General features: G+C 48.3%; 1 protein-coding gene across 4 annotated transcripts in view; it reads right to left on the reverse strand.

The window, feature by feature from the left end:
• Positions 1-7,187: 7,187 nt before the first annotated feature.
• Positions 7,188-24,205, reverse strand: part of CYGB (cytoglobin) — a 49,373-nt gene continuing 32,355 nt past the window's right edge. For 2 of the 4 annotated variants that reach the window (XM_073310504.1, XM_073310503.1), the window contains exon 4: positions 19,176-19,616. In XM_073310504.1, the coding sequence (XP_073166605.1) occupies positions 19,512-19,616 (105 nt within the window). In that variant the 3' untranslated portion in view covers positions 19,176-19,511. Of the gene's footprint in view, positions 7,262-19,175; positions 19,617-24,205 lie in introns of those variants that run through there. The other 2 variants (XM_073310506.1, XM_073310505.1) reach the window with 2 other exon arrangements.

Consider the following 24,205-nt stretch of genomic DNA (forward strand, 5'->3'; position numbering starts at 1 on the left):
GTGCCAGCACCCTGGACAGAGCAGAGGTGATGGCAGGCGAGACACCACCAGAAGAGGGTGCAGAGCTAATTCCCAAGAGAGCCAGTAGGAGGTGCCACAGTGGTGAGTCCCACCCCATCATAGGGGGATTTGGAAAAGTCCTACCCAATCTATGCAGAGATTGCAAGGAATTAGTCCTGGCACCAGCCCTCCACGTCAATACCAAGGACTTTGCCATTGACTCGCGTTGTGTCCTTGTGCCATTTCAGCATTCCAAGCCTCCATTTCTGCTTTTACAAAATGAGGCTAATATGACATGATATCTGGGGCTAGCTCTGAGGGATTAATACACTGGGGGTGTCTGCAAAGAGCGTGGAACAGGCAACATGCAGAGTGTGATGATGAAATTGATGGAGCTCTGTTCTCCTCCACCCACTCTGAATCTGGCCTGTACTAGTGAACAAGGCAAGGCTAAGAAAGGGGGAGAGAGACGGAGATGGAAAGCCCTCTGGACTTGGAGAGGTGCCCTGTGTAAATAACGTGCACTGCTCCCAGACACTTCAGCGGTTCCTTTTCCTGCTGTCTTTTCTCAAATGAAAAATCTGATTTTTGCCTGACAGATGGCTGAAGGTAAACATTGTGATCAAGGTGCTAATGAGAATGCTACGGGGCTCTCACAGCTCTTTAGACCTCAGAGGCAGACAAGCATGCAGAGAAAGTGTCAGCGGCCTTTCTGGAATAGATAAGCGTGCAGCCGATCTGCCGAGACAATGATCAGCATGACGCCAGTGACATGACAATGTGCTGAAATCCCCAGTCAAACTGAGATTGCCGTGCATCTGGGGTGGAAGCATGTAACGAAGGCTGGCGCCCCCGTTATGTGCTTTCCACCTCGCTGCTACAGTCTGACACATTGCAAAGGGCCTCTCCCCACCCCCATCGTGTCTGGGCTGGGGGCTCTGGTGCCTTCGGTTTTCTTGCCTTTCCTTCCCCTCCCACTCTGCATGGATCTGGGGCTCCACCCATCTGCACAGGGTTTAGAATGACTATTCAGAGGGTTGCCGTGAATAGCTGGACTGTGTGTTGAAAGAGGTGGATTCAGGCTAAGAGGGTCAGAAAGGAAGGATAGTCCAGTGGCAAGACCACAGGCTAGAACCCAGGAGAAGTGTGTCCCTGCTCTTGCTGCTTTGGCAAGTCACTCAGGCCCGGATCCTCAAAGGATGAGGCACCCAACTCCCATTAATTTCAGTGGGGGTTAGGCACCTACCACCTTAGGGGATCTGGCCTTAGTCCCTCAGTTCCACATCTGTACAATGGGGGTAACAGCACTACTCTACCTCACAGGGCAGTTGTGGGCATACATACAGCAAAGGTTGTCCAGTGCTCAGATACTACAGTAATGGAGGTCGGACAAGAACCATAGGTTTTGCTCTCATTCACACTGGTATAATTCTATCAGATTCCATGGAAACTGAGAGCTGGATCTTGGCCATGTTCTGAATGTAGATTGGTGACCAAACGTAGACTTATTATCCTAGCTTCCATCCACGGGATTACGCTATGTCTGTATTTAGGCCAATGTGTGCACTGGGTTTTGAAGAGACATCCCCCGGACTGGTTTGCTGAGAGTGTTCTATCTAATTGCTCCAGGGCAGATGGCTTGACTGGGTTTGGGATGAACCTAAACATTTACATTTCATTCAGAGTGACTGTCACAGTAGCCATGTCTACACTGGGAAATGTGCCATGTTGGAAAATGTGTTAACATCATGTTAGTTAAAATGTGTAAGCTAAGCATGATTTTGTCCTGGATGTAGTCTGGGACAGAAATTATTAAAATGCGTTAGATGGTTATGGTCACCGTAGATTTGACCACCCCTTTGCAAACCCAACTCCAGGATGACACATTGTGAGCATAACCTTGGACGGGGGTCAGATTTATATTGAGCTTTGTAACAGTTTTGCTTTGGGTTGAAGATTGCACCCTGTGCCCTTGTCCACCTGTCATGCTCTGAACCCCAATCAGTCAAAGTGTAATATCAGGGGTCAGGCAGGTCAAAGAGAAGTCTATATCAGTGGTCGGAGTTCATGCAAGAAGTTCTGATAGCCAGGAGATCCAATCCAAGGGGAAGGTACAGCAGGGCAGCTGGTGAGGTTGGGTGGGGCAGCAAGGCCAGGTCAAGCCAGGTCCAAGTAGCAGCTAGCAGGCAATGGCTTGTTGTTCAGACAAGGCCAGAAAGAAAGCAGGAATTTTATATATGGTCACCAGCCCATCAGGGTCAAGACTATGTGGCCAATCAGGAAGCAGGTTGCAGAATGCAGAAAGTTGGCCACTCAAGTGTATGACTTCTTTGATCAGTTGGTGTGGTGTGGTGTGATGTGTTGGCCAAGGCTGCTTCCTCAACCCAGGGAATCTAAATTTGAGACTGGGGTTCAAGACCAAGGTCCTGACTACAATGTACTTTAGTTGGAGACTTATAGTTCATCTCGCCATCCCCCTCCTTACATGGATTATTGGCCAGAGGGTGGGTTAAGGTTGTACAGTACCAAATAATGAAAAAAAACCATACCATTGTAATTCATGAATGAAGGGGCAAGGTGAAGCTTGGGGTGGCAATCGGGGGTGCTGGAACAATGTGTGTAGCGGGGGTGCTGAGAGCCATTGAACCAAACTGTAAACCCTGTCTATGATGGAAACCACTTCAAGTTGGGCGTGCAGCAGGACCCCTAGTTCCAGCACCTATGGTGGCAATTGAAAGAGAGTATGTGTGGGAAAGTTTCTAGACATGAATAATGGGGGGAAAGTACTGGGATCTGGAGCCCCTTTTGAGGTGAGGTCAGAGTCTCTGGCCCATATCAAGAGGCTTCATAAATGAAGGTTGGCTGGAAGCTCTGAATGGGCAGAGTTAAGGTTAATTTAAATAATTAGGGCTACTCAAACACCACAGGGTGGGGGAAGGAATATTGAACATTTTGTCTAAAAATAAATGCCTGGGTTTTTGTTGTTGAAATTTGAAATGTCTAAATTCAGAATGTTTCCCTTTGTTCGATGGTTGGTCAAAAATAGGGGAAACAGTTAACAACAATGTGATTGGCATTTTCCTCCCTTTTTATTTTTTATCAGTATTTCAATACCAGAAAAATCGTGACCCTGCCCCAGGAATAAGAGGAGTGAGGACTTTCTGACACGGGGGGTTCTGAATTCTCACCCTTGCTTTTGCTATTGTGTGGACTAAACATGGCTGAAGGTGGGTAGGGGTCTTGTTAAATGAGCACAGCAGAACTCAGCTGGAGCTGGAATTAAGATCTCGCTCTGTTCCTTTCCTGCACCAGTTTCTAGCTTCCCCTTGGCTTTAGATGCCAATGTCCTTGAGCCAGTCATGCCTGATGTGGGTAGGAGGCTGGAGACAGACAGCCATGCTTTCATTCAGCCACATCCTTTTGTTGTTTGGCTTTGATTCCCCCCTCTCTAATCAGTGCTGTGCCCTTCTGACAGCTGATTATCCCTGGCTGTCTCTCTGGGTCCAGCATGAAGGTGATGGGAGAGGGGCAGCCGTAGAACCAAGCTGGGTCAACAGAGGATTAATTACGTTTCGGGCACTTTGCAGTGGTGTCGCATCAGCACAGAAAAAAATCAAGGCATTTCCCTCTTCGCCCAGCACGTCAGGAATAGCAATTAGTATCCTAGAGGGCTGATTAGAAACTGCACAGAATTACCAGCTTCTGCCCTTTGCAATGCTCTTTTACCTGGTCTAGGCTAATGCTGAGGTGCCAGTCGGTAGTAACAGGTGATAGTTATCACCATCAGCTCTCACTCTCTCAAAGGTGACTTGCCAGTCATTTTCTCAGGGACAGGAACAGCTGTTTCAGAGCAGCTAGCACATCACAAAAGACATTCCATCCAGAATGTCCTGTTCCCCCTATGAGCTGGCTAATGTGTCCGTGCAACACTGCCCTCTATGTGTGTCATAGATGCTGTACTGCTAGGAGCTAATGAGAATCCCTTTGGTTTGGAAGAGGCCCATGCTCAAATGGCAGAAACCAGGCTGGATTCTTAATCTTAGCGAGGACGACAGAACAGGGCAGTTTGTAGCCCCAAATCAGGATCAATAGTGGGAGGATGTTTTAACCTACCAATTGGGGGTGGGGTGGGCGGTAGGCTGCTGGCCCTCTCCCTAGGCCAGGAACTATTGACACCAGGCCCAAAGGCTCTTTCATGCCCTTTCCTCAGGGCCCAGGTTACTAATTAAATCAAAACTACACCAAGTAACACAAAACAAAGCCATTCCCCAGACCAACCCAGGGTGTGGCGACCTTTTCCCTGCACCCATCCATCTACTCCACACAACCCTCCCTTCTACAGCACCCAGCCAACTGGGCTCTCTCGGCCCTTTCTAGAAAACACCTGACTGATCCCTTCCCAGCTGGTTCTGATAATTGCACAGGGCTGTCAAGGCCCAACCCCCCACACCAGCACTTTAAAAGGCAGAGCAACCTGTTAAAAGGTGTTTAATACAAAATGGGACCCAGAACTACCAAACCTTAGCTTCTCCCTGTCCTGGATTCCTTGATCTCCCTCGCCATATGCTTCCAAAATGCATTGCTCCCCCTCACTCCAGCCCCTCAATGGACTCTTGGACTTCAGTGTTTTATGTGGGTGAGGGCCACCATCTGCCCTTTGGTTTCTTACCAACCCAGCATTGTACTCGGTCCCCTCCGGCTGCCAGGCCTCCCCTTCCCCCCTCCAGGTGATAGTGGTTCCTGGGCATTCCAAGTGGTGTCAGCTCTTGTGATTCATTGTGAATCTTGTGAGATTCGGTGTTTTTTTGTAAAATCCCAGCTGCTGGAGTCACGTTGTTATGGGAAAAATCTTAGCTTCTATTTTTAAAAAAAGTGACTTTCTAGCCCTCATGGCCGCAAAGAAATCTTGAAAAAGGGGACCCCTAAAGGTTAAAAAACTACCAACAAACCCAAAAGCCAAAATCAAAATGAAATCCCATGCACCAGAATGCAAATGAAAAGAACCAGCATTTATGATTTCTTAAAATCTCATGACTTCTGGCTCCTCATGAATTTTTGGGGGTCAGACTTGGGATTTTTAAATGCTTGGCATTGTCTATGCTGTATTGAGCGCCAACACACACAAGGCTGTGACACCGTGTGACGAGGAACAAATGTATCAAGATGAAACAAATCCACAAGACAGCGTCCTGGGTGCAAACACTGGTCATAAGGGAGAAGAAGTACAGTTGGGGTCACCAGTATGTAGGACGGCGAAGAGGAGGGTGTTTTCATTAGGAGAATCATACCCAGAATGAAGCATCCCACACGTTCCGAAATCAACTTTGTTATAAAATATACTATTACATTATAATAATATTTATGGATTTATTATTTATACAACCCCATAGTTGTGCATGACACTTGACAGACAAATCAAATGACAGACGAGTTGTGGATTTTGCAGATTAGAACAGGGCTGGAAGGATTAGGTTTGGCTGAGTAGATGGTGTGGTGCTGGTAGCTATGGAACAAAAGTTATGTCTACACTTAGAGCTGGGGGCGTGATTCCCAGCACAAGCCAACATACTCGCATTAGCTCTTATCAAGCTAGCATGCTTAAAATTGTAGTGAAGCCACAGGAGTACAGGCGGCGGTGTGGGTTAGATGTCCCCAGTACTTACCCATGGGATGTGTGCGGGTTTGTATTCGGGGTGACTAGCCCATGCCGCTGCTGCCTCAGCCAAGGCTACTGCAGCTACACTGAGAGCTGAGAGCTAGTGCAAATGTATGTATGTGAGCTAGGAATTACATCCCTAGGGTAGAAGTAGCCTATGTTTCATTGTTCTGTGTCCTGCATCTTACAATATCTAAGACCTCAGCCTGCAGGCAGAGACAACAGCTATTTTGTTCTCAGACTTTAGTACAGATTGTTAGAGAGAAGTACTCACTGTGATCTCTCAGGGAAACTTTCTTTTTGTTCTTTCTTCTTTTGTTGTTTCCCTTAATCTAAAATAAAAGCAATTTAGCCTGAAAGTTTATGGCTGTTCTTTGTGTAGAGTCAATCTTTCCTTCTACCAATAAATAAATAAATAGAAGAAGAGAGAAAATATGTGTAGTTACTAATTAAAATGTACAAAAAAAGGAAAGTTAATTATTTTAAAATAGTGCTTAAAGGCTAATAAGTATTTGTGTTCATTTAAAAAATGAAAAAAATAAATTTGAAATGAATGAAAAAATGAAAAAATTTGTGTTCATTTAAAAAATTCACTATTTACTCTGCTTAAAAATAAAATATAAGGACGTCCACATCATGGAATCTGATCATGATTTTATTTCTGAAGCTGTTTTTGAATCTCAGCTTCTAAACCATTAATTTTTTGAATAACTAGTACCTGTTTTTTTCTTTATTTCCCACTAATGCAAACATTTTAGTCAATCATTTGTAAAAGCTTTAGAAATAAACATCAATATTTCTTTTTGAGTTTCACCAGAGATAAAAGTCAAATCCTTCCAATACTAATCATAAGGAAAAGAATTACAACATGAAAATGATGTAAAATCTGGGTCTGACTCTGCTTTATGCTAATCCAGTGTAAATAAAAGAAATCGACTTGGAAATTGATTAAGTAAGGTCAGAATTAGGTCCACTGTTAAGAGTTGAGATCTAGACCAGATTCGCTGTGATCAGCTGTATCATGTGGATGTTGCTAGAATGGATCATGCATATACAGTCTTGATCCTGAAAACTCTGATGGTCATGAATAACTTTTTGTATGTGAGTATGTTTGGGTGTCAAGTTACTTATCTGTGTAAATGTTTGTAGGATAGGAGCTCTGCAATCTGAAGGTCTTTCCCATTCTTCCAGGCTGGAATTTCTTTTTAAAAGAACTCAGTGTTTGTTCAATGTAACGCACACTGCAGGGCCGATAGCATCTTAATTCTCAGGAACTATAGAAGGTCTCATGACAGTCAGATGATCTCATTCTGCTAATGGTCATATCAGGAAATGGAAGCTAGTTTTTCCCAGTCACAGCACAGTCAGGGGAATGCTGATGCATGCGTATAACATTGTTGGTCTGGTTACAGGAATTCCCTGAGGTTCTCCCACATTCTAATATACATATACTGAATAATCACTTTGAATGAGACAGATGCAGTTCCCTTGGGCACTGTTATGGTTCAGTGCAAGCTGCTCTTCATGGACAGCAGTGTTTCAGGTTGGCAGTGGAGTCTCTGTCACCTTGTTGCTGCTGCCACCACCACTGCCACCAGGGGGCTCCTGAAAAACCAGAGGATGCATCTTGCTAGTTCATTGCCCCCTTAAATATTGTCAGTAATTCCCGTCCCTCCCAGTGTAAGGGCTAAATCTTCTGTCCTGAAGATCTGCCTCCAGGGGGGAGCAGAAAAGCACCAACCAGCTCAACTTCTCTTCTGCTCGCAAGGTTGATCCTGCAACCGGGGGACCGCTAGAGTGGCACTGCTCCAACATATGGTCCGTGTCCATCCTGTAGCTAACCCCGTGCTTGGCAAGAGCTGGTTCAAGGTGTCTCATCCCAGCTCCCAGACACTAGGTGGGCTCTTAGGTAGAGATGGTCCTGGGCTGCACAGTTTAGATCTAGAATTTCCTCAGAGTTTTGGTTTGGTCCATTATAATAGCTGCAAAATTTGGATCTGGTTCTGGACTTCCCAAAGCCTGGGCATGTTCAGATCCAGGGCCTTTGGTAGCCTCCTGCTAGACAGAACACAATACAGCCCCTTGGGACCAACATTTTCTGAAGTCCAACTTCGGCAGCCATCCATGAAAATACCCAAAGGCAGTGGCTGCTCTGGAAAATGTGGCCATAAATGACTTGCCTGAGGTCCTGCAGTTAGTCAGTGGCAGAGTCAGGAATCCTGATTCTGGATCCAGCCTGGATGAACCAGTGTGCACTTTGTTCGCTTGCACGGGGCCCCCAATCTCAGGGGCCACCAACCAGGATTGGGCCTAAGATTGCCACCTGGGTGATTTTAAACCAACCTGGCTGGTTTTAGTTCTGTTGCCGGTTGCAGTGTGCTGGGGTTTTCTTCACTTGGCACTAGTGAAAATACCCTGGCAAGCTGCAACTGGCAACAACTTCCGTGTGCATGTACAGGGGTGCCAGGGGCTGCTTCCATTACAGAGCGCAGGTCCCATGGCACCTGGGAGAGCTGCTGGCATGGCATCCGGGTGCTGCTCGATGTGCCGGGCCCTCAGCATGCCAATACGGGGGCTGAGGCTCCTGTTCCTCATGGCGCTGGAAAGTAAGATGGACCCGTGGCTCACCAGCAGGGAGGAGTACATAGTGGGGACCGGGGTGGGGGAGGGGATGGTGAAGGGATTCAGCAGCCTGACTCCCCAGCTCATTGTGAGGGGGTGCCTGCAAGGGGAAGAGGAGGGTAAGGTTGGGGGGGTGCCTGCGAGGGGAAGAGGAGGGTCAGGCTGGTTGTTGGGGGGGGTGCCTGGGAGGGGAAGAGGAGGGTCAGGTTGTTGGGGGGGTGCCTGCGAGGGGAAGAGGAGGGTAAGGTTGGGGGGGTGCCTGCGAGGGGAAGAGGAGGATCAGGCTGGTTGTTGGCGGGGCGCCTGAGAGGGGAAGAGGAGGGTCAGGCTGGTTGTTGGGGGGGGTGCCTGGGAGGGGAAGAGGAGGGTCAGGTTGTTGGGGGGGTGCCTGCGAGGGGAAGAGGAGGGTAAGGTTGGGGGGGTGTCTGCGAGGGGAAGAGGAGGGTCAGGCTGGTTGTTGGCGGGGTGCCTGGGAGGGGAAGAGGAGGGGAAGGTTGGGGGGGGTGCCTGGGAAGGGAAGAGGAGGGTCAGGCTGGTTGTTGGGGGGGTGCCTGGGAGGGGAAGAGGAGGGGAAGGTTGTTGGCGGGGCGCCTGCGAGGGGAAGAGGAGGGTCAGGCTGGTTGTTGGGGGGGTGCCTGGGAGGGTAAGAGGAGGGTCAGGCTGGTTGTTGGGGGGGTGCCTGGGAGGGGAAGAGGAGGGTCAGGCTGGTTGTTGGGGGGGTGCCTGGGAAGGGAAGAGGAGGGTCAGGCTGGTTGCGGGGTTGGTGCCTGGGAAGGGAAGAGGAGGGTCAGGCTGGTTGCGGGGTTGGTGCCTGGGAAGGGAAGAGGAGGGTAAGGTTGTTGGGGGGGTGCCTGCGAGGGGAAGAGGAGGGTCAGGTTGTTGGCGGGGTGCCTGGCAGGGGAAGAGGAGGGGAAGGTTGGGGGGGTGCCTGCGAGGGGAAGAGGAGGGTCAGGCTGGTTGTTGGCGGGGTGCCTGGGAGGGGAAGAGGAGGGTCAGGCTGGTTGTTGGCGGGGTGCCTGGGAAGGGAAGAGGAGGATCAGGCTGGTTGTTGCGGGGGTGCCTGGGAGGGGAAGAGGAGGGTCAGGTTGTTGGGGGGGTGCCTGCGAGGGGAAGAGGAGGGTCAGGCTGGTTGTTGGGGGGGGGTGCCTGGGAGGGGAAGAGGAGGGTCAGGCTGGTTGCGGGGTTGGTGCCTGGGAAGGGAAGAGGAGGATCAGGCTGGTTGTTGGCGGGGTGCCTGCGAGGGGAAGAGGAGGGTCAGGCTGGTTGTTGGGGGGGGTGCCTGGGAAGGGAAGAGGAGAGTCAGGCTGGTTGTTGGGGGGGTGCCTGGGTGGGGAAGAGGAGGGTCAGGCTGGTTGTTGGCGGGGTGCCTGGGAGGGGAAGAGGAGGGGAAGGTTGGGGGGGGTGCCTGCGAGGGGAAGAGGAGGCTCAGGCTGGTTGTTGGGGGGGTGCCTGGGAGGGGAAGAGGAGGGTCAGGCTGGTTGTTGGCGGGGTGCCTGGGAGGGGAAGAGGAGGGTCAGGCTGGTTGTTGGCGGGGTGCCTGGGAGGGGAAGAGGAGGGGAAGGTTGGGGGGGTGCCTGCGAGGGGAAGAGGAGGGTCAGGCTGGTTGTTGGGGGGGTGCCTGGGAGGGGAAGAGGAGGGTCAGGCTGGTTGTTGGGGGGGTGCCTGCGAGGGGAAGAGGAGGGTCAGGCTGGTTGTTGGGGGGGTGCCTGGGAGGGCAAGAGGAGGATCAGGCTGGTGGGCGGGGGAGGCAGTGGCTTTTTTTTTTTCTGTCTCTCAGAGGTGGCAACGTTATCAGGATTCCTGATGGCATTGTGTTTTGGCCCAATCTGTACCCTAAATAAAGCCGGGAATCTCCCTTCTCTGTATCCCTCCAACCGGCCTCTGTGAAGGCCCAACGGAACCGTTCACGGATATGGACAGGGGGCTGAATTCTGCTTGGCATTTTATCCATCCAGATCTGGAGTAACTCCAATGACGGCAGCAGAGCTAGTCCAGATTTACACCAGTGCGAGTGAGAGTAACACTGAACTCCCAGGCTGCACAGAACATTGTCTATTCAAAATGAGAAGGCCAGGACAGCCGGCCAATCGAGCCATTAGATGGACCATATGTTCCTTAGTGCTTTATAAATTCCTTTACTGGGGGCAAGTGGGCCTGATGGATTTATTACTAACCAGACGGTGCAATCTGAATATTTCTTTCAATTGGTGGTGGGGACTCCAATCCTTCAAGGCGAGCTGAGAGCTCCAAGCTGGTGATTGTATTATACTGAGAGACTCCAGGGCCCCTGTGGGACCATTGACACGGCTGTGCATAGGGGAGAAGTGGAATTTTCCACACTTCATCTCTCTTGTGAAACCAGCAGCCTGGTGCTGTGTAAGTTCTGGTCATTGCCCTGCTTTCCCATTTCACTGGGTGGGGGTACAACCAAAAGAGTCTCCCCACACCCTTTCCTTCCCTATCTTTCCTCCCCTCTCCTGTGTTAGCATTTGAAAATGTGGGAGGAGAAGAGGAACCTGATTGTAAATTAGCCCTGAAGAATTTTTCAATTTCAGATGTGTATTTCCCCCCCTTGTTATTTAATCTCTTTGCTGCCAAACTGCAGAGAATTAATCTTGGTCTGGGCTGACAGAGTTTACAGTAAGTACTGTTCAGATAAACCATATCACCCAGCGCAGATGAAGAGAAGACAGGGAATGGGAATGGACTCGTGGTTAGTATCATTGCTGGGACAGTCTTTCTTTCTTTCTTTCTTTCTTTCTTTCTTTCTTTCTTTCTTTCTTTCTTTCTTTCTTTCTTTCTTTCTTTCTTTCTTTCTTTCTTTCTAGCAAAGCTCTTTGAGGGGAAAACAGAGCCAGATCCTCAGCTAGGGTAAGTCAAGTGCAGCTTCAATGAAATTGATTGAGTTGTCTCAGCTTACGCCAGATTGGCATCTGAAATCAATGGGAGTTAGGCACCTAAATATCTTTGAGGATCTGGGCCCTGGCTCATAAAGTGTAGTAGAACTTAATCAGCATCCAAAACACTGCACGATGCCACTAAAGATGGGGGCTTGAGATCAGGCAAGTATGCTCTTTGGGGCTGGGGCTTTGTGTTCTGTGTTTGTATAGCGCCTAACACAATGGGGGCCTGGTTCAATACAATAAAGGAGAAGATGAAGAAAAGGGGATAGAGTTCCTTTGAGGTTGCAGGATTTATCTATCCATATTACATTAATAATGAAATATTGATTCTGCATGCATTTCTATTGGTTGGCATGTTAGCTGTTTCAAATGATCTTCTATTCACCTTCTGGGGTGGAGGGAGAAGAAATTTGCAAAATGATTCTTGGTCTTTGCCGTGTTCCCAAATAAAGGACACTGCAGAGAGGGCTAGATTTGCCTGGACCAGCTCTGATTCGCAATGACGCGCCAGGGTGCAGGACTGGATGGGCAGTGGCACGTTGCTTGCTGGATAACTGTCCTGGCGCAATGGCAGACTGGTGTGAGGAATTTGCACTGGGACAGCTGTGGGGGCTGAGGATCTGAGCACAGGTGTAGAGCTGAACTTGGCTTTGTCTTAGCCATTCATTAAACTGGACTTTTCCATTCATGTTCTCCTTCGGGGCAGGAGGGAGTCAAAAGTTTTTGAGTTCTGGAAGTGAAAGCTGCTCCGGGTGGGAGATGAATTTCTGAGTGTTTGAGCATGGCGTGATATATTTATCTTGTCTCTGGAGCCTGCCTTAGTCATATTACAGCTGCCTTTCACTACAGAGTGGCTGAGAGCCCTTACAGCTAAAAAAATAAAGTCACCTTAATGATAATAACTTTAATGGGACAGGGAGGCCAGGCAAATCTGAGAGCTGGATGAATGGTTTGGGCAGAAGTTTGGATCCACCTCATTCTAGCTGCCCAGCTGTACCTGTTTGTGAGCTCAGGGTTAGCAGATACATCATCATGCCAGGCTTGAGGTTGGGGGAACCCAGCTGGTGTCAAACCGCTTGGAGCATCCTAGGTTTAAAGGATTGACTCTGGCTTTATTGAGCTTGTGGGAGGGAAGGAGAAAAAAATCCAGTGAAGGGGAATATGATGGGGTGTACAAACCCCACCCTGGTTAGCCAGGGGTTAGCAGGAGCCTGAGCCCAGGTAAGCAGGATGGCACCTGGTCCAGGGTGCTAGGCATAATTGGTGATCAAACCCAGCTGGGAAGGAGGTAGGTCTTCATAAAGGAAGGAGCAGGAGGCAAAGGAAGAGCTCAGTTGGGGGTAGAGGAACAGGAAGGTGGTCTAAGAGATAGCCGGGGTTGGTGTACCCTCTAGGGTAGATGGCTTGTGTGGGGCTATGAGGTGATGGGGAAGAAGTAGCTCAGCCAACAGCAGGAGTGTGACCTTGGAGTGTGGTAGGGGCTGGACTCACAGTGGCCCAGGCAGTAGGCCTGCTTGCCCTGACATGAGGGTTGTGATGGATTGGGAGCGTGGCCTAGGGCAGGAACTGGGGAGAAGCCTTGGGAGGCATTCTTCACTAGAGAAGCCTGGAAAGGGGCTACAGAGAAGGCCTGAAAAAGTGAATGGTGGGAAGAAATCCAGGGAGGAAACCGCAAGGAGTCTTGTGGAGCAGACCTTCAGTGCTTGGTTATAGGGTCCTTGGACTAGAACCCAGTATGGTGGGAGGACTGGGTTCCCCACTAGCCACTGGGGAAGGTGGCATGAGGCCTCTGAGATGGGGAGGTGGAGGACTGAACACCCTGGACAAAGGGGTGTAGGGACCCAGGGGCCCAGAGTTGAGTGCTGAAGATCTGACATAAGGACTCTTGTTTGTTGGACTTTGTCCCTTTGGAAAGAATGGGACTAACCTGTGACCTGGTGGAGAGCTGGGCAAACTGCTGCAGAACTAGAGGCGCTAGAAAGGAAAGAGCTGCTACACCATGCCCAGCCACAAGAGATGTGCCAATGATGAGCCCACCCTTCTTTTGGGGGATATGGCTTTAAAAAATGGACCAGCTGATAGGGAGGGTGAAAGACACTGGAGAAAAGAAAAGTGGGGGGAGGGAATCAACAAGTATCCTGAACAGACACTATTTCAACTTAACATAATGTGTTCATCCCATGTTGGCACCCACTTATACTGGGCTGACTGCAAGGGAGGTGGGGGGGACGGATGTCCCTGCAGTCTGAATACAGAGCAAGTCCCTTCCATGAAAAAAAACATAGGGCACAGGCACAGATTCTCAGCAGGTTGTAAAGTGTCACCACTCTATTGCTGGATCTATGATGATTTACGCCAGCTGAGGCTCTGCCCCATTGTGGTTCTAGGTGGTGACTTGAATCAGCCTGGAAGAAATCTAACTTAGAGTTCACAACTTCTTTTCCTCCTCTAAAAGGTGAGATTTTCAAAAGTCCCTCAACTCAGCAGGACTCGTGCTCTGAACTGACTTAAGAGCATTTAAAAATCCCACCTCTGGCAAATATGTGATCCAATGGCTAAGAGGTAGACTGGGAGTTAAGACACCTGGGTTCTATTCCTTGCTCTGCCACTGACTTGCTGGATGACCTTGGCCAAATCACTTCACCTGTCTGAGCCTCTGTTTCTCTTTTTGACTTGCAAGCTCTTTGGGGCAGAGACAGTCTCTCACTTTATCTGTGCAGCATCTAACACAACGGGCTGACAACTTCTGTTGATACCTCCAGGTGCTACTGTAATATAATGGGTGGCTTGCAACTCCTGGCACTTCATTGATGGTTGGAAGATGTTTGCCCCAAGACCCCTGTTGCAGGCATATAATGAGAAGCTCACATCAGGAGCTTTGGTCGGTTCCTTCCATTCTGCAGTGTGCCAAGTACTCATTTCCATACTTAAATATTAGTCTAAAAGAATGGTCCAATTAGTGTCTATCCTTGCTAAACTATTAAATGATTTTTGCCAGCATGCTAGCCTAAGCCTAAGATTTTAGGCTCCAAGTTCATATGTGGGAAGCTAACCATGTGGCCTGACTTTCAGCAGAGCTCCTAGCATCCTTCCCCCAACCCCCAGTAGTCAATAGCATTGTTGAAAATTGGACATCTCATTTAGGCAACTCAATGTGGACTTCAGAGCCTAACTTTGGACACTTAGTTTTTAAAATCTTGGCTGTAGTGTTTTAAGACACTGGGTGGTCTGGTTGTGACCTCCCAGGTGCTGGTTTGATGCTGGTGTAATTCCAGTGTTTTCAGAGCGACTCCTAATTTTCAGCAGTGTATGAGGGCTCAGAATCAGGCCTAGAAGGCTGAATGCAATAGCCATGCCTTGGAATCAGTCTGACAGCACTTCTTAAACCCCAGTTCAGTTCCATGCTCCCTGAACAGGAAGCTTTCCTGAGTTGAGGCCTTAGATTGTAACCTCCTTTGGGCAGCATCTGTCTTTGTTTTGTGCAGGGCTCAGCACTTTACTAGTAGTAATTGAGTGCATTGCCAGTGGTCCCAATGGAGGGACCAGATGTTACTGGTTCGTTGGTCTGTCCTTTTGTACTGCTGGAAGGAAAAGGATAGAAGCAATGGTAGAAGGGAGATGGTGAAAAGACAAAAGGGAGGGGGGGCATGGCAGAAGCTCAGGTACTACAGTGATGGGTGGCAGAATAAAGACGTTAGAGGAAAATGATAGTGGAGAAGAGAGAGAACTGGAAAAATACAGAAATAAAAGGACAGAAGAAGGAAACAGAAGCCAAGGTAGAAATAAATGAAATTTATGGATTCTAAGGCCAGAAGGGACCATCATGATCATCAAGTCTGGTCTCCTGTATGACAGAGGCTACAGAACTTCCCCCAAATAATTCCTAGAGCAGGTGTTTTAGAATAAACCATCCAATCTTGCTTTTTTAAATGGCCTGGGATGGAGAATCCACCATGACCCTTAGTAAATTGTTCTAATGGTTAATTACTCACTGTTTTTTTTTTTTAAAAAAAGCCTTATTTCCATTCACTTATGGCAGCAGAATCCATCCTCTTGGCATTGTCCTTCCTCATTAGAGTGGAGAAGACACTGGGTTCTAATTGAAAGGTCTCCAGGTAAGTCTAGACTGCAAAGAAAACCCCCTGGCACTGCATTTCAGCACCTGGGTCAGTTGTCTCAGGCTGTGGAACTAAAAATAGCCATGTACGTGTTCCTGCTTGGGCTGGAGCCCAGGTTCTGATGCCTGATGAGAAAGGAGAGTCTCTGTGCCCGCAATCCAGCCCACATGGGAATGCCCACACTGTTCTCCATAGCCCTCCAGCCCCAGCCCAAGCCAGCTGACCCTGGCTCTGAGCCTCGGTACTGCGGGTTTTTCTTTGTGGTATAGACATAGCCTCAGTGGGCTAACCACAAAGTATGGTGGGAATGAGAAATGTGCAGGCAGTCCACAATATTGGTCACATCTCACTACAAACCCATGCCCGTTCTTCCAGCTAGGTGAACTCTCTGAGCAATGATGGGGGGCCCATTTCCAGTGACGACAGATTAGGAATAGTTGTCTATCTACCGAGCCACAGAGACACTCAATGACTTGCCCAAGGAAGTTTGTAGTGGAGCAGGGCCCTGAACCCAGGTCCAAAGTCCTAGGCTAGCACTCTGCCCACTAGGCCATCCTTTCCCCCACCCCCCACACTCTTTGGAATAGGCCATTAAATAAAGAGCCACCTTCATACAGAGAACCCCAAGAAATTTCCTGTATATGATGTTCTTTGGCAAAAAATAGCCAGTTGATTGTAACCACTAACTGTGGAAGTCAGGGGTAGGCCTGGAGTATGGCACACGTTCATGAAAATTCACCCAAACTAAACAGGCATTGCTGAACAGGACTAGGGGATGTGCAAACCCCCTGCTGATGAGGCAGAGCTGCCAGCCATTGGGCCCTATTCTGAAGACTCAGCAGTGAGTGCTTCTCTGTTGGGAGTGGAGGGCTCCACTCCAAACTCCCACAAGTACTTTCAAGAAGACTGTTGCTTGCTGTTCCAGTAATAATAATAATGCCTCTGTTGTACTTTTCATCCAAGTGCTTTCTAAAGGAGGGGCTACACAGACTCTTTAGGGCCATTTCTTCCTGAATGTTTGCACAGGGCCTGGCACACTGGGGCCTCTGGGTGCTATTGTAATAAAACAATAACAAATGATATTCTCCCCATTTTACAGTCAGGGAAAGGTCTCTCTGGCCCAAATCTTTTTCTGTCTTATTTCTCAGTTTGTTTGTTTTAAATCTCATTCCATTTACAAATGTTTCCCTCTTGTATTCCCATTGTTCTCCTCTCTGTGTAGTTTCTTCCCATTCCCTTTTTCAAAATAGCTTTTTCTTGAATCTGTGATGAAGGGAGGTGCTAGGACCCAGGCAGGGAGCTGAGGCTCACTGATGGAGGCAGGCTACCTAGCAGACTGTTTCTGCACCAAACTCTGAAGTATTCATAATTCATTGGACTTGGATTTTGGGGGGCTCACTGAGCTGTTTGCGGCTATTAAGCGTGGAACTTGGAAGTCGCTCTAGCCGCTCTGAGCTGAGCAGCATGTGGCCTAATCTCTCCACGCAGGCACAGGGACGAGGAACTGTCGCACCACCAGCCTGGCGGGAGACCGGTTCTGCACTGAGGCTGCAGAGGAGAAGTCTTTGCCCTCTCTGTTTTACAGGCTCTCAACTGCCGCCATGGCTGCTGAGGTAACTTTACTGCTGGAATGCATTCAAAGGCCTCTTAGGCAGACTATGCCTAGGGCAACAGGGCCCCATGAGCTGCTGACACAAGTAGTGTCATAGCAGCATTGACCCTCCCAGCCCTTGCGCAATGCATGGCAGGGAGAGCAAAGCGGTCGCTTGCCAGTGGTGCTATGTGGGCCCAAGAAAGGTTAAACCCCGGCACTGCTTCTGCACCGAGGGGATGCAAGTCTCAGGCCTCCTACATTCTCCCTCACTTGCACTCAAGTACACCAAGCTTTTGCCTGCAAGGAGGATAGTCAGCTAGGCATTTAGGCCCCACTCGAGCTACTAGGCCTCAGTAACGTGGCAGCCTAGTATCCCCCTGTGCTCCTTTTCCTGCTCTTCACTCTTTAACCTGCGCTTATACCCACAGCACTCCACATCTGCAGGGTTGACCTGGGAGGGGACAATGTGTCTGCAAGTTGATCCTATCCTAGCCACTGGGGAGATCTCATTAAGGAGAGCTCAATGCGGCTCACAAAGGAAGGGGAACCTGTTTAGTTTTGGGGTATGATTATAGAGGGCCCGAGCCTGGCCCTCTACAATCTCTGGCTGGAGATTTGGGGTCTGTGCATAACTTGTGGGAGGCTGAGTGGTGGCCGGGGTTATTTGCAGGAGAGCGTTGGGGAGAGCCCTGTATGTTAGCTCTAGAAATGAATAAAAGGATGACCGTAGCACGATACTAAAGGGGTCCTTTAGGGAAAAATAACTTCCCACTCAGCAGTCCCTCATATTACTAGCACACAAATGTCCCTCCCCACCCCACACTTCCTGTTATCCCTTTTCTTGTGGTGTAGTAGGTTAGTGACTTTGGGAGCTCGGCCTAGTTCCCCACTCTTACACCAGTTTGCTGCTGTAACTCCATTAAGTTACCTTAGTGTAAAGCTGATGTAGGGCAGTGGTGGGTTCTTTGCATGGTAACCCCACAGCTTTCCAGGCTGCTATTGATCCTGGTGCCTTTCATTTTGTTTCAAATTGCCCAACACTTCCTTTTTGTGAATGTCCTGCTGGCGCTAGTCCATCAGCCCCACAGACTGAATCGATCTTTGTCTAGGGAGCAGATGCAACCACAGTGCAAGCTACCACCAGGCCACCCCACCATGGTGCCTCTAGCCCTGTCTGGGAGGAAGCCCTGAAAGGCATGAACAGGTTAGCCCAGTCTCCACACTGAGCCAACGCTCATTTTTGGTCACTCTGCTAGACTATTAGGGACGGGGCTTGTGTGTGTCAGACGTTGGAAAGGTAGTGTGATCTAGCAGACTAAGGCCAGGTCTACACTCGGAAGTTAAGTTGGCTCAGCTACATTGCTCAGGGGAGTGACAGTCCAACCCTGCCTGAGCAATGTAGTTAAGCTGACCTAAGCTCTGGTGTAGACAGCACTAGGTCGACAGAAGAATTTTTGCATCAACCTAGCTACCACATCTTGGGGAGGCGGATTAACGACAGTGATGGGCGAACCCCTCCTATCGCTGTAATGAGTGTTTACCTGCTATAGTGTTTCAAGCATAGACAAGCCCTAAGATACTGGAGCTCTTGGGTTCTCATTCTTTCTCTGCTACTGATTTGCTGTGTGGCCTGGGGCTAGTCTTTCTCCCAGTAGCAATGAGGGTACGCAGAGGTCTTCCAGGGGGTACCTCAACTCATTTGCCTAGTTTTACAACAGGCTACAGAAAAAGCACTAGTGAAGTCGGCACAAACTAAAATTTCATGCCGACAATGACTTGTTTATACTGCTCTATAGACTATACAATGAAATGCAAGTACAATCTTTATATTCCAATCGATTTTTTTTTTATAATGGTAAAAATGAGGAAGTCAGCAATTTGTCAGTAATAGTGTGGACACTCTTTTGTATTTTTATATCTGACTTTTGTAAGGAAGTAGTTTAAGTGAGGTGACACTTGGACAAATCAGACTCCTGAAAAGGGGTATAGTAGTCCAAAAGGTTGAGCGCCACTGTTGCAAGGGACCCGTTCAGTTCCCATTGAAATGAACTAAAGACTTCCATTTATTTCAATGGGAGTTGGCCAAGGTGCTAAGGGATGAAGATACTTCAGGGAGTGGCAGAGCCTTGCAGTGTAATTAAACTCTGAACTAGCAGGGTTGAGGATTGGAGAGGAGCACAGTAGGGTAGCTGTGCTAGGTAAATTTAAACAAAGACTCTTTAAATCTAGCAGCCACCTTATATTTATCACCAGTATGAAAGAAACCAGGAAGAGTCTGAGGATAATGGGTTTGATTGGTTTATCGATGGAAGGTACAAGTTCAGTTTAATGACACAATTTTGTCCTGTTACAAACATACTAAAAACCTACAAAAAGAAAAATTACATCCATAGTACACTAAACGGCATGTAGAAAAAAAGCACATGAGCTCCGATAACACGTACATGAACAGTACCCATTATAGTATTCTTAACACTGAAGACACAGAATTACATCTGACCAAATGGGTTCACAAGTGCAGGTCACCGTGGGACCAGCTAAGGACACACTAACAGACAACTTTAGCTATGGAAAATAGTATCGTTACAGGTCGTTAAATATTTCAGACTCACACTTATTTATCCCACGCTTTCTTTATAAAGCTGGTCGAAGCTTTTTTTCGCACTCTCTTGTCTGAGCATCCAACCTTCTTCTGACATCGCCTGTGTTGACCATGGCAACACCTGCGTGGACACCAACACAACCGCACAGCTTCACTACAGCAGTGAGTAGGGAGGACATGCTCTGGAGGGGAAATTCAGGTCCCATTTCAGTCAATGGGAATTCCGCCATAGATTTCAATGAACCTAAGATCTCCTTGATCCAAAACTAAAAAAAACAAACTACAGCAGGATTCTACTGTAACAGTCTGAATGTGGCCATATCGCTATTGTAAGCTGCAGGCTTGGGCCCTTGAGTATAGCCTGTAGAGTAGGGCTGAGAGTTTTGTAAGATCCCTAAGGGATTTGGTGTCCTGGTCTTAGCTGGCTCTGAAATCTGTGTTTTCAAAAGCAAATCTCATAGGGTGGGGAGACCAGGTAGATGGGACCTTTGCCTTGTCCACTTCCTATGCAGCATGTTTTTTGTTCCCCCGGCACCTAATTTCTAGATCCTCATCATTCATCCTGGGATAAGCCATAGGCTGCAAAACCTTTCATGTCCAGGTCCCCAATTTGCACTGAGGTGAACTAGACTCCCTCTGAAGGTTCTTTGGCAGCCTGTGCAAAAGGAATGGGTGGTATTGCCTCCATTGGGAGAGGACAGGACTTCATGTGCGAGATACCACCTGTACAGTGGGCACTGCTTGCTCCCTTGTTTGTACCCAAATTGTTTTGGGAGGTTTAAAAATGTCAGCCACAATGTTTTATACTTCTGCTACATGGGTACTACATATTCATATATCTCTATGCTCGCCCACTAGCATGTATAATGCTGAAGTTAGCATGCAGGTATTCTATTTAGCTTTCATACAGAAACTCCTCTGTAGCTATAAAAAATGTGTGTGTATATAGGCTACAAATAAATACAGATGACATCCATATGCGGGCTATCTGTTGTGTTTGATCATTGCTCTCATGGTGCAGAACCCCTCCCTGTTGAGGATTCTCTGCTCCTCTAGCTTCCTTCCTCAATAGCCCCATAACGAGGGATGAAGCTGGGCAGCTCAGTTTTCTGGCAACAACACTGATGCATGAAGGAGAAGAACTGAAGGCCATTGCCAGGGCTTGTACGGTGCAGCAGATGGGGCAGAGGCAGTTTTGAGATAATAAAAGGAGCATGAACTGCCTCTATTGAGTTAGGAATACAGGGGCATCATAGACACAGCACCCCTGGAACAGGTGGCTGGTGTGTGTACCTTGAGTGGGGCACATGGTGGGGAGTTTCAGACCTGAGGGTTAGACTGCAACAGTTCCTCTCTACCCATGTCACTCATGTATTGGGTTTTGTTAGTCAGGGCACGCTCACTCTATGGAGTCAAGGTTACACCACGGAAGAGTCCTAAGGAAAAACTTTCAATGCGCCAAAGTCACTTCAGAGGAGCCTGAATCTCATCCACCCTGGAACAGCGTCCAAATCACCAGCCCCAAATCTCAAACCACTCTGCTGGAGCCACTGGGGAGAACAGGTTAAAAAGACAACCTAGACTGCTGCACCCCCCTGTACAGAGCCTCCATCTGAAAGACTCTACCTCCCCCCACCCCCCCAGCAGGAAAACATGCCAAACTGCACCAGACTCTTACCAAATACGGACCCAGGGCTGCACTAGAGGTGGGAGCTGGAAGGCCCAAGGCAGAAGTGCAAGCACAGAGAGTAACAGCTGTGCAACCCACGTGAGAGGAGAGATGAGGCTAAACAAGCCCTTTCTAGTCTGTCTGTGTAGGAAGGGAGAGGAGGGAAACTGTTCTTCAAAGGATTATCAAAGCCTTTCCACTGAAAAGTGGGGCAGAAAACTGTATCGCTGAGATGGAAGGGACAGCTGAGGTGGTATTGCACTATGGAGCAGCCTGCCATTGAAACAGAAATGGATAGATATATAACCCAAAACCTAGTGTGAACGATGTGCTGGGCATGTGCTTGATACCCTGTGTTTTCTCACTTTTACCCTTGGCCTCTGAGAAAGTGAGGCAGTCGCCTGGAAAGGGTTAAAGGTTCCCTACCGCCCCCAGCCATGGGAAAAGCGCACACACCCTTCCCCTCTGGGAGTCAGCTTCTTCCTTGTATGCCCAGCTATGTGACAGGCAGGGATCCTTTCCAGGCAGCTGCTCCCCTTGTCACAGCAACGCTGGTACAGCTTGGCATGTCAATCAGTGGTTTTAAAGTTGAACTAAAGAGCATTTAGTGAACTGAAGTTATTGGAGCAGAGAGGGTAGCGGTGAGACTTTGATGGGAGGGGAAGGACTCCATGGACCCGGTAAACCAGAAGAACAGGTAGTGTCCTGGGTCTGGTAGACATGGCCATGTTGTGAAGGGACAGGAAGACTCAGATGGGGGATAGCAGAGGAATGCAAAGGAGACCTGATCCCAAGTTCAATGGGATCCTCTCTGTTGACATCTGTGGGGTTTGGAGCAGGCCGTAAGATCCTGAATTGGCTACCCTTACAATGAATAATACCTTATTGTGCAAGTAGCCTCCCAGATTTCTATAGACTAATCTGAGTGAGATACTCTTTGCCATAGGCCCAGATTCTGCTACCCCTACTTATGTGGGCTTAGGCAACTTCATCATTAATTCAAACCGAAGTATATTCAGCCTGCATTTGCTTTGGAACATGCCTTCGTAACAGGCGGCTTGCAGACAAGCCAAGAAGCAATGTACTGCACATCCACTGGGCAGGGGAAGATGGAGCTGGAGATAAATGAAGTCCAGTTTCCAAGAATCTCCATTTCAAAATTTTGGATGGTGGTGAAAGGAGACCATTTGGGATACGAAACAGAGCTGTCGGGAACATGCAGCAGCTGTGTGTGTGCGCGTATGTTTGTGCATGCAAGAGAAAACCACGTTCAGAGCCAAGACCAGTTCTTCCCTTCTGCTCTCCCTCACAGCCTTTCTCATTCCTGTCTTGCTCAGGAATTATTTCCCTTCCAATGTTCAACTTGGTTTTGTCTCTTCTCTGCTGAGATTTTCCTGATCTAAGCAAGCCCTGTTCTGTTTTGGGGGTGGAGAGGGGGTGTTGACTTTATCTGTGTCTATTCTCTGGCACGGCCCCATTCATTCTACTTCCTACAGCGCTGGTAAAAATAAACGTTTTTGTTTGCATGTATTTGAGTGGCCTGCGATTTGGCTTATTGGGTGGATCCTCCAGGGACAGCAGCTGTGCACAGCTGGATGTTATTAAGAAAAATGTATCTTAAAAAAAATACGCCAAGTTGTGATGTGTCTTTCTAATGTGATTGCTGCGCTGAGTTCCAGACGCTACAGACAATCTGCTCAGGACACAAAATACCAACATTTTTGAGTGTCCACTAATTCTGGGTGTCACAGTTTCCTGGTGGGGGACAGCTTGAACCACACGAAGACCTAACTTGACTTCAGCTGGAGTTGTGGGTGCTCAGCGCCTTTGAAAATCAGCCCTGGGTGTCTCCCGTTGGCCATCAAGAAACCGAAGCCCTCAGACTGATTGTGCGCTTGAACCTTGTGGCTTTTGTGCACCTCCCATGCCAGACTTTTGCAATGAATTCCATACCTCCACAGTCACAATCCTCCGGGCCTTTCATAGCCAAGCTCACTCCCACTGACCTGTCTTTCTGTTGATTTCAATGGCTGTTGTGTCAGGACCAAAGTCCTAGCTCCAAATCTAGCCTTGGAGTAAGTGACCGTGACTGGATTTAAGTCAGTGGAGTTGCACCCAATTACACCAAGGGGGAATTTGGTCCATTACGTCTTATGGAGAGAAAAGGTCTGATGGGGGTGGGTAATTCCCTCAAGGAGACAATGATTGAAAACACATATTTACTAACTCACCTTACTCATAGACTGTAACAACACCTAGCACATAATGGGCCAGCTGTAAATCAGCATTGCTCCGTAGAAGTATGTGAAGCTATGCTGATTTACATCACCTGAGGATCTGGTCCACTGTCTGCATAGCACTTAGATAACATGAGCTAATTGATTGTGGTTTCTGCTTCTAGAATACCTTCCAGGCAAGGATTGCAAAGGGCTTTGCAAAAATTAATGCATTAACCCACACTACACGCCTGGGGGCCAGGTAGACGACATCTGAAATCACCTGTTAGATACCTATCCTTGCCCTTCCACGGGAATAAACTCAATGAATTAACAGCTTTCTTTCCCCATTTGTAATTAATATGGTCCTAGCTATGAAATGACCCAGCTGCAAACTTAGCTGACAGGTGGAACACGTCCCTGAAGTTCATACAAATGGCTAGCAGCTGAATAGACATTCAGATTTTAGCTGTTGAGATGTTTGTGCACATACAGGGTATTAATTCTCTAAATCAAGCCCATTACGTTCCAAGTGACCCTGCATTGTCCCTAATTATAAATCCATGTTCCTGTGGGTTTTTTTTAAACCCTTTAATCTTATAACAGCCTCCACACTGGGGATTTATGACCATGTGGGGTTCAGATACTCTAGTGACAGAGATCAGACAAGTACCTGGAAAGACAGGTAGGCAGGTCAGATGGTTATTTCTATCCAACTGGTCATTTATCCCCAGGAAATACCCTTTGCTAGGGCCATTAATGGTTAGACACACACTGTCTGGAAGGGTATCTCTTAACGTATCCGTTCTGCCTTTGTGCTCTGGA

Source organism: Lepidochelys kempii, chromosome 14, assembly GCF_965140265.1.
Source record: "Lepidochelys kempii isolate rLepKem1 chromosome 14, rLepKem1.hap2, whole genome shotgun sequence".
NCBI lineage: Eukaryota > Metazoa > Chordata > Testudines > Cheloniidae > Lepidochelys > Lepidochelys kempii.